Genomic DNA, 15,046 nt, shown 5'->3' on the forward strand with positions numbered 1-15,046 from the left:
TTAACGCTATACAATGGGTACGCGTATATACAAAAGTCCCTTTAAAAATAACGAGATTGTGACCGAATTTAACTTTGGATTTAAGCTGTGCTCCTTGATTTGTTTTATTTACCTATAGATTGAAAAGCTAGACTTATTTTGCTTCGTCACATCTTGGACGCACAATATATGCAGGAAATAATTATTTGGTCATTCAAGTCCAAACCTGGTGCTATGTACCGACTTTTTGCTGGGCATATAAAATTTTAAAGAACAGTATTTTGAGCTAAGCAACTTTTTGGAATGGGGTTAGCGGGCCCGAGCCGCTTAATAACAGATTCTATATTGCATACTAGTAAAACAGTTAGTTGTTATGAATGTCAAATTTTAATCCATGCTGAGTGACGAACATAAGCAAAAAGTCTTAGTCATAAAAGGTAAATTTAGTTTAACACCGTACAATAACCTCATGGTTAAACATAAAAAAGTCCAAACAGAATATGAGATTTAAATGTTTCTCAGTTAAAGATAATTAGCTATAGACCATAGCGTTAACTTTAAGCGAAATTTTTCAAGATTACATAAAAAGTAAACGCAGAGATAATACTCGCATGCTGTACAGATTTCATTATTTTACAGGTCTCTTAAATGCATCAACCATTTTAAATGCATCTATCATCTTAAATTTCAATTTAGTAACAATGAATACACAAAAGGATTACTTATGCGTATTCGGTATCCATTTGAAAAAAAAAACCAGCATTTCCAAGATGGCTGCCATGAAAAGCCGCTGCGACCGGTGTGATATTTTTTAGGGAAAGAGGGCGCTTTTGCGACACCATTCTGGAGCAGCAAACATGTTACGAATCCTAGCTTATTGATGTAAGTTGACATGTTGCTAAAGTTCAAACACTCTTTAATATTCATATTCATAAATACCCAAGAGAGTACGCCACGTTGGCGGTCTTAAACGGTTGATAAAACACCGGCTAGCTCGTCTTCAACGCTTTTCCAGTGTCACATGAAATTTGGACTATGAAGCCTGGCCCCTTTTATCCTTGTATTGGTTGAACGTTCAGAATCTTCACTTAGCCATGCGTAATGCCAGTAATCATTCTGTATTTCGAGAGTCCTAAATTCATACTTCACCACTACTAAATTCATAATAAATTCATACGGCACCGCTGCGTTCTGCGCCACATCGCGTACGTGCGCACCACGCGCGCGCCAATCTCCACATAAGGAGTTGTTTAAGACAACGCGGGAGAGACACATAATATAACATAGCCAGAGGGGTGTTGAAAAAAAATGAAGTAAAATTGTAAAAAGCCCGTGATAATAGCCCGACCCGAATCTGCGCCCATTCCCTCGGTCGGTCTTAACAGACTTGTTTAAAACCGGCCAAGCACATATCTATTCCCTTATTAAAGTAAATGTGTTAAAATACTTCAATAAGCGTGATATCTCTGCTGTTCCTACCCATAAAATGGCGTCGCGAAAGCGCCCTCTCGTTTAATTGCCTTTAGGTATATGTTAATGATTGAGGGCGCTTCGGGGGACGCCATTGTTGTAGTACAAAAAAAAGGTAATCCAAGGTCATTGACGCGTCATTACGTTAATTTACATGATGCTGCGATTTAAAAATAGAAGTAAATTAAGGTATCAAACTGCTTTATTAATGGAAATTATTCTACTGTTTTTACTAAGAAATTTGCGTTGTTACAGCGCCCCATGCGTCAAAAACTGACCTATTCTCGGACAGTGGCGCAGATGTCAAATTTCAGCGGCACCCACATAATGCCGTATTTCCCCTCGCAGGACACGGCGGGAACATGGTCGGGTTTCTTGATCGTGAAGTGATGCAAAAGGTACGTGAAGAAGACGAAGAGCTCCATCTTCGCCAGTTGCTCCCCCAGACAGCTGCGGCGACCTGATGATAATTTCACGGAAAGAGACAAAAAGGAACAAAATCTTGAAACCAGTGTGATTAAACTAGCACGAAAATTGAAACTGCGTATAACACGCGAACAGGGCAGAAGTTGCTTTTAAACACGAAGCGACCTACGGCCTGCAAGTAGACTAGTTCCGGTTCCAACATTATGGGTTCTGCTCGAGAGAGGGAACCTGTCTACAAGTTGTTTTTAGACTTTCGCTGCGGCGCGCTTCTCGAAAAATATTTTCCCCCAGAACTGAACGTATCCGCTCCGTTGACAAGTACCTCCTCACCGGCAAAGGAAGTACAGTCGGGGGTGACCGACCGACGCCATCTTGCCTGACTGCAATTTTGCCGCGACGCGCGGCCGTACCACTGCGTGTACCGATAGTACAAATCCACATGCGTCACACACAAGGAACGGTGCGCGTCTACCAGCTAAATGTCCCGACCATGGGACAGCCCATGCTAGGTAAAAGGGCGCCCTCTTTGTTGGCGCACGGAGCCCATAAGCCCGATCGGGCCGAAAACCTATAGATAAGATAAACAATTGTATTGCAAGAAAAATAGCAATTGGTGTTTTTTTTCTTCGGGCTGAAACTCAAAAATTGCACGGACAGTATGTCTTAAACAGATGTACCGTGTTCTCTAAAATACATAATGTTTTTATGTTGAACCCTAATGTCCATTTTTCATCCGAAATTTTAATATTGTTAACAATTGTTTGGATCTTGTAATGCGCATTAAAACATTTGTATGGTTTTTGCGTAAAATAATATTTTTTTTTGTTATTTTTCTTTTACTTATTGCCAACGGCTGTTTGCTCACCAGATCCAAATGGCATGAGCTCTTCGCGGGGACGAAACTTGTTTTCCCCATCAAGGAATCGCTCCGGACGAAACTTCTCGGGCTCTTCCCATACCAGCGGGTCGAAGTGGTTGTGCCAGATGTTAGCCATGATGGTCGTGCCTTTAGGAATGTTATATCTGTTGACGGAATAACAGGATATGGTAGGCCTGGTAAAGCTGGTCCCAGAGCGCACAACATTCTTTTCAATTGAGTAGGAATCGATATTCACTGAAAGTATCTTTATGTTAGGTTATTGTTGGACAATAGGTTGGATTTAGGTTATTCACTGGCGTTATTGGCGTAATCCTATACGGTAGCTATGCGAGTCAGTCAAGTTAAACGAGCAAAGAATATGAACAAACAAATAAGAAAAACCATACTAGGACTAGGAAAATTAACGTATATACACGAGTTCGCTCACCCCGCGATAGTGGTATCCTCCGTGCTTGCGTGAGGCACAGAGAGCGGCACGATGGTTTCAAGGCGATGAATCTCACACAACACTGCTTCCGTATACGGCAGCTCAGGCTTGTCTGCGATCCTGGGCAGTCGATTGCGACCAGTGACGTCATCCAGTTCCTTCTGGACCCGGACTTGTACCTCAGGGTACGCCATCATGTACAGCATGCCCCATAGGAGAGTGGTGGCGGTGGTCTCGGACCCGGCCCCGAACACGTCGCGGACGATGTGCTTCAAATTCTCCGGTCGCAGAGCCGCATTCTCCACGCCGTGTTGCTCCTTAATTTTCTTCTCACTCAAGAAGATATCAAGAAGATCTTCCTGATGATCGGCGCTCTTCTCCTTGCTGTGCTCTTTCATCAGCAGGTTGATGTGATCGAAGGTGCTCCTTAAGCAGGCGACATAGGTCCGCACAAATGGGAGCATGGTCAGCTTGTTGAAAACCGGCGAAAATTCGAACACACTCCCTGCCCCCACCTGCAAAACAAATTCATGTACGACCTTCAGGAGCTGCTCGAACGCTGGATCGGTATACTGGAATCTCCTGCCAAACACCACCGTGCAGATGATGTTGGACACGGCGTTGCTCATTGCGTGCTTCGGGTCGAAAGCCTTGCCGCCGTGACTCTGGACTTCCTCGATGAACATCTCGGCTTCTGTGACGATGTTCTGCTCGAACGCCGACTTGCCCACTCCGAGTTTCTTGAGAACGGCCATAGTGAACCGACGGATTTCAATCCAGCTCTCACCCGAGGATGATAAGAAACCTGCAAAGACGACAGTGCAAAGGCTCCAACAAATTACAAAAACCGAGCATCGTAATTCCTCGTTCGATCATGTGTTATCAAAACACTTCATTTGTGTTCGAATATGTATACCCATTCAATAGTGGACCTTCAAAAATAGGGTCAACGATTGGGTGAAGGTCGCAGTTTGAAAGCATTAATAAAGAAAATGGGGTTGTCCCCCCCCCCCCCGAAAAAAGTAAACAATTGGGGACAGCTCAGAGGACCTGAGCCAATCTTCTCGGTTGGTTTTCGTGTGCCAAGCTTATGGCACATGCCAATAAAGAGTTGAAGTCCAAACGACAGGAACCAAAAAAAAAAGGAGCAAAAAGGTTCCTCAATTTACAGACTACATGGGCTTGTTAGTGTTGGTACAAATGGGTTTTGGGGTGGTGTTCAGGGCCAAGAAGTGGTTTTTTTTCTTGTGTTAGTGTGCGAGTTCTTTGTTGTATTTTGTTTGTTTTTCAGCAAAGTTAGATTTTTACCTCTACCAGGGGCAACCTTCTGGGTCATGTAAGCGGGTGGTCGTTCGCTGAGCTCCTGCCGTGAGAAGGCCTCTTTCACCGTATCGTGCCCATGCAGAACGACCATGGATATTCCTGCTAGATTGACGCTTACAACCTTACCATATCTAGTGGGATTGGGAAATTTGATTAGCAATGAGTCGTGCAAAGGCAGGCATTATCACAAGGAGCGAGAAGTTGCGTGTGGTGTTTGACCAAAGATGAACCAAGGATGTAAACATTTGCTATTAGCACGCAGGCGCAAGCTACGTCAAAAATCCATCACCAGTATGCCGATGTTCCGCGGTCGAACTTGCTGCATTTATAGTCTATCAATGGTCTTCGATCAAACTTGCTCCTACCTGGCAGTCAGCTTCGAGATGTTCTCGTGCAGCTCGCCTCCGTACCACGTTAGTTGTGGGAGGTTTCCCAGAAAGGGCCAGCCCCAGGGCCCGGGAGGCAGATTCCGCGGTCGACGAAGGAACCGAAACACGACGAGAAACACGGCAACCCCAAGAAGAAGCGACCGAACATCGAGGACGGTCAAGGCCGAGAGAATCTCCATTATGAATTCTGAAAGAAATAGGTCATATCAAAACTATTTTTTTAGCAGTGGGGTTACGAACTTGGAGAAGGCACGCAACGTTAGTAGCCATTTAGGTTTGGTACTACATGTATATGTCCTCACAATTATTCAGTCTTGTACGCTTTAGAACATGTTATTGAAGTAAGGAAGTGTAAGTAGAAAAACTAAAATGTACTTTTCAAAAAATAATATAATAAACAGTATCCCCAAATATGGGAACAAATATATTACACGACAGGTATTAAAGATTTATGTAAATTAGACATATTTCCACTAAACGTCCAGCTTGGTATCCATCATTTTCGGATTCAGCACCAAGTTAGGTAAAATAGCTATGTTACCAAATTCTACTCAAAATGCCTCTTCATGTAACCTTTTTTTTTAAATATCGCCTAGACTATGTGAAAAAGGCCTCACGTAGGGTGCCTACAAACCGGCGAATTTATATCCTATAATCACATTGTGCATAACGTTGTATTGATCGTTACACTACCCTGCACAGACATGTAACCAACAAAAGGCCAGATAATCGTACCAGCGGGCAATAGGTGTGCGCGCTGGTAAATTCCATTGTGTCGAGGTCGGAAGGTAACATACAACAAGTCCTACACTTTGCAAATCATACTCACTGGATATGGGAAGGGAAACACAACTCACTCCAAACATGCACAGATATTCCCAAATATTTCTAAAATCAAAATACAAGCAATAAGTGCAAGGGGAGAGATGGCATCACGTCACTTCACCATTATAAACCTACATATCGGTGGAAATATAAATTGGCACTGAGACTCATTTCTAGTTAGAAAAAAAATTGTCTAGATTACCAACACAATCACATTGGAAGTAGCGTCACCTAGGATACAACATTATTTCCAGTACACATGCAAGATTTGAACGTTTGAATTATGAAAAAGACAATGTGTGGGAGGTACGCAGTTAAAGATCACTTTGTCGGATGAACATCACGAATTGACTCGAATATTCTACTCAACGTTCCTCCTCATCTACAACTATAAGTGACCCCATTGGAAACAAGTTGGTAGGCCTATACATGTATTAGACTTTCGTGTGCCTCCACTTACAGCTGAATGCCAGAAAGTAAATAAGCAACCTTGAAAAGCTGGTCCTAGAAAGCACAAAATGTACATTTAAGTGATTTCAGAATATCTTAAACGCTCGTTGAATGAGCTGTAGTGGTTCAAGCTTACATGATGAAAATGAGACATCGCTCTCGCTGTTACGTAAAGGCCGGTCCATGACCAGTGTACAGAGTCACGACTAACAGTCAGTCAGCGAGTGGTCTAAATCAGAAATGACAGTCAGTCAGTCGGTCAATCGGTCAGTCAGACCATGGATGGTCAGACAGACCAGGTCGGTCAGTCAGACCATGGTTGGTCAGACAGACAAGAGGACAAAGGGGAAGGCTGGCCCCACCAGCCAAAAAAAACATACCTTAAAAGTTTACTCGGAAGAGTTTTATCAGCTACTTACCTATCCAATATCCGCGGCTTCTCACTCAATCAAACACCGATGTAAATGGTTCAAGTATTCTCTTTTCTATTCTGCTGGTACGACTAGCCGTCGATCGGAAACCTATGAACAAATGCCGCGTCACCAATAAACGGCAGCGCACTATTCATACTGCGTTGTCCAAGGTCAGCTTTTGAACTTGTATTTTTATTGATTTGTATCTGAAACAAAATGCAGTACCCCAGTCTTGCATATTTGGCAGGGTCCGTGCGAACCTCGCCTGCGAACTGAAGTGGTGCGCTATCATCACATTGATCGCTACAATACTCTACACAGACGGATTAACACCAAAGATGTGCCAACAAAAAGCCAGACAGCAAAAGGCAATACAACCGGTGAGGCAAGTTGTCCAATGTCTGCCATTGCCATGACTGCGCGCTGATATCGTTATCTCATAGCTTAGTCCAAAGGTACAGTCATTTACAGTCATAGTTTTCATAAGTGTTTGATAACTGGATATGGGACACAGAAACATTCCCAACACGCACAGCGGCGACTCCCAAATGTTTCCAAAGTTACAAGAGACCATTAAGTGCAACTGGGCCATCAGCCTGGTGGTTGGTCGGTATCATAAATTGCTGAGAATTAAGTTGGCAAGGTATTTGCACCTTAGTTGGAAAATAATATAAACAGATTTGGGGCAACATACGATCTCTCGATTCAGTACGAAACCAAAAAATGCATTATACAATCAAACTGTGATTGATCAAGGTGTCAACGCGTCATTCCACCTGTTTGAAGCACGACTATGCGCGGGAATTGTATTGGGTGTTGATTGGACGAAAAGTTTGCATACGTCATACAACGAAAGATAAGTTAACGCTATACAATGGGTACGCGTATATACAAAAGTCCCCTTACAAATAACGAGATTGTGACAGAATCTAATTACTTTGTATTTAAGCTTTGCTCCTTGATTTGTTTTATTTACCTATAGATTGAAAACTGGACTTATCTTGCTTCGTCACATCTTGAACACACAATATATGCAGGAAATAATTATTTGGTCAGTCAAGTCCAAACCTGGTGCTATATATGTACCGACTTTTTGCTGGGCATATGAAATTTTAAAGAACAATATTTTGAGCTAAGCAACTTTTTGGAATGGGGGTTAGCGGGCCCGTGCCGCTTAATAACATATTCTATATTGCATACATGTACAATGTACTAGTAAAACAGTTAGTTGTGATGGAATGTCACATTGTAATCCATGCTGAGTGAATATGTGCACATTAACAAAAGTCTTATTCATAAAAAGTAAACTAAGTTAGTACAAGAACCTCATGGTTAAACATTAAAAGAAGTCCAAATAGAATATGAAATGTAAATGTTACTCAGTTAAAGATACTTATGAATAGACCATACAGCGTTAATTTTAAGCGAAATTTTGCAAGACTACATAAAAGTGAACGCAGAGATAATTCTCGCATGCTCTGCATTATTTTACATGTATACATTTCTTAAATGCATCAACCATTTTAAATGCATCTATCATCTTAAATTTCAATTAAATAACCATGAATAAACAAAAGGATTACTTATGCGTATCCGGTATCCATTTGAAGAAAAAAAACATTTCCAAGCATTTCCAAGATGGCTGCCATGAAAAGGGGCTGCGACCGGCGTGATGTTTTGGGGATAGAGGACGCTTTTGTGACGCCATTCTGGAGCAGCAAACAGGTAACGAATCCTAGCTTATTGATGTAAGTTGACATGTTGCTAAAATTCAAAACTCTTTAATATTCATATTCATAAATACCTGAGACAGTACGTCACGTGGGCGGTCATAACCAGTTGATAAAACACCGGCGGGCTGGTCTTCAACACTTTCCGGTGTCACATGAAATTTTGACTCCTATGAAGTCTGGCCCCTTTTATCCTTGTATTGGTTGAACGTTCAGAATCTTCACTTAGCCATGCGTAATGCCAGTAATCATTCTGTATTTCGAGAGTCCTAAATTCATACTCCACCGGCACCGCCGCGTTCTGCGCCACATCGCGTACGTACGCACCACGCGCGCGCCAATCTCCACATAAGGAGTTGTTTAAGACAACGCGGGAGAGGCACATAATATAAAATAGCCAGAGGGGTGTTGGAAAAAAATGAAGTAAAATTGTAAAAAGCCCGTAATAATAGCCCGAGCCGAATCTGCGCCCATTCCCCCGGTCGGTCTTAACAGACTTGTTTAACTAGAACCGGCCAAGCACATATCTATTCCCTTATTAAAGTAAATGTGTTAAATTTCTTCAATAAGCGTGATATCTCTTCTGTTCCTACCCATAAAATGGCGTCGCGAAAGCGCCCTCTCGTTTAATTGCCTTTAGGTATATGTTAATGATTGAGGGCGCTTCGGGGGACGCCATTGTTGTAGTACAAAAAAGAGGTAATCCAATTTAGGTTATTGATGCGTCATTACGTTAATTTACATGATGCTGCGATTTACAAATAGAAGTAAAGGTATCAAACTGCTTTATTAATGGAAATTATTCCACTGTTTTTACTAAGAAATTTGCGTTGTTACAGCGCCCCCATACGTCAAAAACTGACCTATTCTCTGACAATGGCGCAGATGTCAAAGTTCAGCGGCACCCACACCATGCCGTTTTTCCCCTCTAAGGACACGGCGGGAACATGGTCGGGTTTCTTGATCGTAAAGTGATGCAAAAGGTACGTGAAGAAGACGAAGAGCTCCATCTTCGCCAGTTGCTCCCCCAGACAGCTGCGGCGACCTGATGATAATTTCATGGAAAAAGACAAAAAGGAACAGAATCTTGAAACCAGTGTTATTAAACTGGCACGAAAATTGGAACTGCGTATAACACGCGAACAGGGTAGAAGTTGCTTTTAAACACGAAGAGACTATACGGCCTGCAAGTAGACTGGTTCCGGTTGCAAAATTATGGATTCTGCTCAAGAGAGGGCCGGGAACCTGTCTACAAGTTGTTTTTAGACTTTCGCTGCGGTGCACTTCTCGTATTTTTCCCCCCAGAACTAAACGTATAAGCACGATCGGGCCGTATACCTATAAATAAGTTAAACAATTGTATTGCAAGAAAAATAGCAATTGGGTTTTTATTCGGGCTGAAACTCGAAAATTGCACGGACAGTATGTCTTTAACAGATAAACCGTGTTCTCTAAAATACGAAAAGTTTTTATGTTGAAAACTATTTGTCCATTTTTAATCCGTAATTTTAATATTTTTAACAATTATTCGGATCTTGTAATGCGCATTAAACCATTAAGTATGGTTTTTGCGTAAAATGATTTTTTTTTAATTATTTTTCTTTTAACGGCTGTTTGCTCACCAGATCCAAACGGCATGAGTTCCTCACGGGGACGAAACTTGCCATCGCCGTCAAGGAATCGCTCCGGACGAAACTTCTCGGGCTCTTCCCATACCAGTGGGTCGAAGTGGTTGTGCCAGATGTTAGCCATGATGGTCGTGCCTTTAGGAATGTTATATCTGTTGACGGAATAACAGGATATGGTAGGCCTGGTAAAGCCGGTCCCAGAGCGCACAACATTCTTTTCAATTGAGTAGGAATCGATATTCACTGAAAGTCTCTTTATGCATCTGTATGGTCAACACAATAGGTTGGATTTAGGCTACTCACTGGCGTTATTGGCGTAATCCTATACGGTAGCTATGCGAGTCAGTCAAGTTAAACGAGCAAAGAATATGAACAAACAAATAAGAAAAAAACCATACTAGGACTAGGAAAATTAACGTATATACACGAGTTCGCTCACCCCGCGATAGTGGTATCCTCCGTGCTTGCGTGAGGCACAGAGAGCGGCGCGATGGTTTCAAGGCGATGAATCTCACACAACACTGCTTCCGTATACGGCAGCTCAGGCTTGTCTGCGATCCTGGGCAGTCGATTGCGACCAGTGACGTCATCCAGTTCCTTCTGGACCTGGACTTGTACCTCAGGGTACGCCATCATGTACAGCATGCCCCATAGGAGAGTGGTGGCGGTGGTCTCGGACCCGGCCCCGAACACGTCGCGGACGATGTGCTTCAAATTCTCCGGTCGCAGAGCCGCATTCTCCACGCCCTGTTGCTCCTTAATTTTCTTCTCACTCAAGAAGATATCAATGAGATCTTCCTGATGATCGGCGCTCTTCTCCTTGCTGTGCTCTTTCATCAGCAGGTTGATGTGACCGAAGATGCTCTTTAAGCAGGCGACATAGGTCCGCACAAATGGGAGCATAGTCAGCTTGTTGAAAACCGGCGAAAATTCGAACACACTCCCTGCCCCCACCTGCAAAACAAAATTATGTACGACCTTCAGGAGCTGCTCGAACGCTGGATCGGTGTACTGGAATCTCCTGCCAAACACCACCGTGCAGATGATGTTGGACACGGCGTTGCTCATTGCGTGCTTTGGGTCGAAAGCCTTGCCGCCGTGTTTCTTGACTTCATCGATGAACATCTCGGCTTCTGTTACGATGTTCTGCTCGAACGCCGACTTGCCCACTCCGAGTTTCTTGAGAACGGCCATAGTGAACCGACGGATTTCAATCCAGCTCTCACCCGAGGATGATACGAAACCTGCAAAGACGACAGTGCAAAGGCTCCAACAAATTACAAAAACCGAACATCGTAATTCCTCGTTCGATCATGTGTTATCAAAACACTTCATTTGTGTTCGAATATGTATACCCATTCAATAGTGGACCTTCAAAAATATGGTCAACGATTGGGTGAAGGTCGCACGGTTTGAAAGCATTAATAAAGAAAATGGGGTTGTCCCCCCCCCCCCGAAAAAAGTAAACAATTGGGGGACAGCCCAGAGGACCTAGCTGAGCCCATCTTCTCGGTTGGTTTTCGTGTGCCAAGCTTATGGCACATGCCAATAAATAGTTGAAGTCCACACGACGGGAACCAAAAAAAAAAGGAGCAGAAAGGTTCCTCAGTTTAAAGACTGGGCTTGTTAGTGTTGGTACAAATGGGTTTTGGGGTGGTGTTCAGGGCCAAGAAGTGTTTTTTTTCTTGTGTTGGTGTGTGAGTTCTTTGTTGTATTTTGTTTGTTTTTCAGCAAAGTTAGATTTTTACCTCTCCCAGGGGCAACCTCCTGGGTCATGTAAGCGGGTGGTCGTTCGCTGAGCTCCTGCCGTGAGAAGGCCTCTTTCACCGTATCGTGCCCATGCAGAACGACCATGGATATTCCTGCTAGATTGACGCTTACAACCTTACCATATCTAGTGGGATTGGGAAATTTGATTAGCAATGAGTCGTGCAAAGGCAGGCATTATCACAAGGAGCGAGAAGTTGCGTGTAATGTTTGACCAAAGATGAACCGAGGCTGTAAACATTAGCTATTAGCACGCAGGCGCAAGTTACGTCAAGAATCCACCATCAGTATGCCGATGTGCCTCTGTCGAACTCGATGCATTAGTCTACCAATGGTCCTCAGTCGAACATGCTCCTACCTTGCAGTCAGCTTGGAGATGTTCTCGTGCAGCTCGCCTCCGGACCACGTCAGTTGTGGGAGGTTTCCCAGGATTGGCCAGCCCCACGGCCCAGGAGGCAGATTCCGCGGTCGACGAAGGAAGCGCAACACGACGAGAAACACGGCGACCCCAAGAAGAAGCGACCGAACATCGAGGACGGTCAAGGCCGAGAGAATCTCCATTATGAATTCTGAAAGAAATAGGTCACATCAACTAATTTTTCATGGAGCAGTGGACTTACCAACTGGGAGAAGGCACGCAACGTTAGGCTATTATAGTAGCCATTTAGGATTGGTACTATGTCCTCATAATTATTCAGTCTTGTACGCTTTAGAAAATGTTATTGAAGTAAGGAAGTGTAAGTAGAAAAACCAAAATAAACTTTTCAAAAAATAATATAATAAACAATATCCCCAAATATGGGAACAAATATATTATACGACAGGTATTAAAGATTTATGTAAATTAGACATATTTCCACTAAACGTCCAGCTTGGTATCCATCATTTTCGGATTCAGCACCCCAAAATTAGGTAAAATAGCTATGTTACCAACTTCTACTCATAAATGCCTCTTCATGTAACCTTTTTTTAAAAATATCGCCTAGACTATGTGAAAAAGACCTCACTTAGGGTGCCTGCAAACCGGCGAATTTATATCCTATAGTCACATTGTGCATATTATTGTATTGATCGTGACACTACCCTGCACAGACATGTAAACAACAAAAGACAAGTGCCAACAATAGGCCAGACAATGCTGGCAATGGTACTAGATGTGCGCGCTGGATAATTCCATTGTGTCGAGGTCGGAAGGTAACATACAACAAGTCCTACACTTTGCAAATCATACCCACTGGATATGGGAAGGGAAACACAAACACTCCAAACATGCACAGATATTCCCAAATATTTCTAAAATCAAAATACAAGCAATAAGTGCAAGGGGAGAGATGGCATCACGTCACTTCACCATTATAAACCTACATATCGGTGGAAATATAAATTGGCACTGAGACTCATTTCTAGTTAGAAAAAAAAATGTCTAGATTACCCACACAATCACATTGGAAGTAGCGTCACCTAGGATACAACATTACGGAACACATGCAAGATTTGAACGTTTGAATTATGAAAAAGACAATGTGTGGGAGGTATGCAGTAAAAGATCACTTTGTCGGATGAAGATCACGAATTGATATAGGTTCCTCCTCATCTACAACTATAAGTGACCCCATTGGAAACAAGTTGGTAGGCCTATACATGTATTAGACTTTCGTGTGCCTCCACTTACAGCTGAATGTCAGAAAGCAAATAAGCAATCTTGAAAAGCTGGTCCTAGAAAGCACAAAATGTACATTAAGTGGTTTCAGAATATCTTAAACGCTCGTAGAATGAGCTGTAGTGGTTCAAGCTTACATGATGGAAATGAAAAACCACTCAATCTCGATCGAGCTCGCTGTTACGTAAAGGCCGGTCCACAGTGTACAGAGTCACGACTATAACAGTCAGTCAGCGAGTGGTCTAAGTCAGAAATGACGAGGAGTCAGTCGGTCAATCCTTATTCCTCCATGGTCAGACCATGGATGGTCAGACAGACAAGGTCGGTCAGTCAGACCATGGATGGTCAGACAGACAAGAGGACAAAGGGGAAGGCTGGCCCCACCAGCCAAAAAAAACATACCTTAAAAGTTTACTCGGAAGAGTTTTATCAGCTACTTACCTATCCAATATCCGCGACTTCTCACTCAATCAAACACCGATGTAAATGGTCCAAGTATTCGCTATTCTATTCTGCTGGTACGACTAGCCGTCGATCGGAAACCTATGAACAAATGCCGCGTCACCAATAACCCGGCAGCGCACTATTCGTACTGCGTTGTCCAAGGTCATCTTTTGAACTTGTCTCCACATAGCTTGATTCGGGTTTGCTTTGCAAATTCAACAAGTCGACCCAACTCCACTATACTGTGGGACACAAGGTATCAACGCGTCATGCCACCTGTTGACTACTGTTGGTTGAAAGGCGACTATATGTGCGGATTTGCATTAAGTGTTGATTTGACGAAAAGTTTGCATAGGTCATACCATGGAGCTATTAATAGCTCCATGGTTATACGCGGTGTCCTGAAACTAATGGTGCATGTAAACCCCTTCCATTTTCGCCAATTTACTACCGGAATTTACTGCAAATGTTTACTCAATCTTCAAGGTTACAGATTTAGCTTGAGGATACCGTTTGTTGAATTAAGATTGCTTTTGTAAATCGAGAGATATGTTCATGGGCGTCGCGAGGGGGGGGGCAAGGGGGGGCACTTGCCCCCCCCCCCTGGAAAAGCAAAAAAAAAAAAAAAAAAAAAAAGGAAGAAAAAAAGAAAAGAAAAAAAAAGAAAAAGAGGCGCGAAGACAAAGTGGTGTAAATTTAATGAGTTGGGGGGGGGGGGGCAAAATGTCCCTGCCCCCCTCTAAAACTGATAAATCAAGAATGTGTTGAGAAATACAAGCATTTTTTGGCAAAAAATTTTTTGCCCCCCTCTAGAAAAAATCCTGGCGACGCCCATGGATATGTTTGAATAACCGCGAAGCCAAACAAACCATTCCGTGCCACTTTTAGAAAGCGAGTGCTTCAAAGATCAGACAATGCCAGTGTGGCCCTTTTAATAAGAGTATCCCTATGGGTGTAAGACAAACATTCCATTCACATGACAATATAGGGCATTGTTCTTATGTTGAAACAATTTAATAGAACAGACAGGTTCACTTCTTTAAAACTTCAATGAAAGAGTTCAACTAAATAAAAAAAAATATTGCACACTCTGCTTAAAAATGTTAAAATCGCTAACAGTAAAGTGATTCGGTTTTAGACTAGGACTATACTGATTTTAACTGCTTCACAGAAAGTGGCACAAAATGGGTTTCTTTACAAAAGCAATCTCAATGAAACAAACGGTATTCTCAAGC

At 42.8% G+C, this 15,046-nt stretch overlaps 2 protein-coding genes across 3 annotated transcripts; both read right to left on the bottom strand.

Moving 5' to 3' along the window:
* Positions 1 to 73: 73 nt before the first annotated feature.
* LOC119724615 (cytochrome P450 2J6-like) lies at positions 74 to 7,154 on the bottom strand. Its single transcript, XM_038195745.1, has 6 exons — positions 6,589 to 7,154; positions 4,871 to 5,081; positions 4,491 to 4,636; positions 3,183 to 3,987; positions 2,741 to 2,898; positions 74 to 1,909 (listed from the first exon to the last, which is right to left on the bottom strand). The coding sequence occupies exons 2-6, from the start codon at positions 5,071 to 5,073 to the stop codon at positions 1,728 to 1,730; spliced, it is 1,494 nt and encodes a 497-aa protein (XP_038051673.1). The 5' UTR covers positions 5,074 to 5,081; positions 6,589 to 7,154; the 3' UTR covers positions 74 to 1,727.
* A 363-nt stretch (positions 7,155 to 7,517) lies between these two features.
* On the bottom strand, positions 7,518 to 14,204 carry LOC119724614 (cytochrome P450 2J6-like). 2 transcript variants are annotated; one of them, XM_038195742.1, is made up of 6 exons: positions 13,809 to 14,204; positions 12,066 to 12,276; positions 11,689 to 11,834; positions 10,380 to 11,184; positions 9,935 to 10,092; positions 7,518 to 9,357 (listed from the first exon to the last, which is right to left on the bottom strand). In XM_038195742.1, exons 2-6 carry the CDS (start codon positions 12,266 to 12,268, stop codon positions 9,176 to 9,178), a joined length of 1,494 nt encoding a protein of 497 aa, XP_038051670.1. In that variant the 5' UTR covers positions 12,269 to 12,276; positions 13,809 to 14,204; the 3' UTR covers positions 7,518 to 9,175. The 2 variants fall into 2 exon arrangements, with proteins under 2 accessions (XP_038051670.1, XP_038051672.1); XM_038195744.1 differs by lacking the exon at positions 13,809 to 14,204 and adding an exon at positions 13,505 to 13,760.
* Positions 14,205 to 15,046: the final 842 nt, after the last annotated feature.

The sequence above is a fragment of the Patiria miniata genome, unplaced genomic scaffold (genome assembly GCF_015706575.1).
Source record: "Patiria miniata isolate m_02_andy unplaced genomic scaffold, ASM1570657v1 HiC_scaffold_18, whole genome shotgun sequence".
In the NCBI taxonomy this organism is placed as follows: Eukaryota; Metazoa; Echinodermata; class Asteroidea; order Valvatida; family Asterinidae; genus Patiria; species Patiria miniata.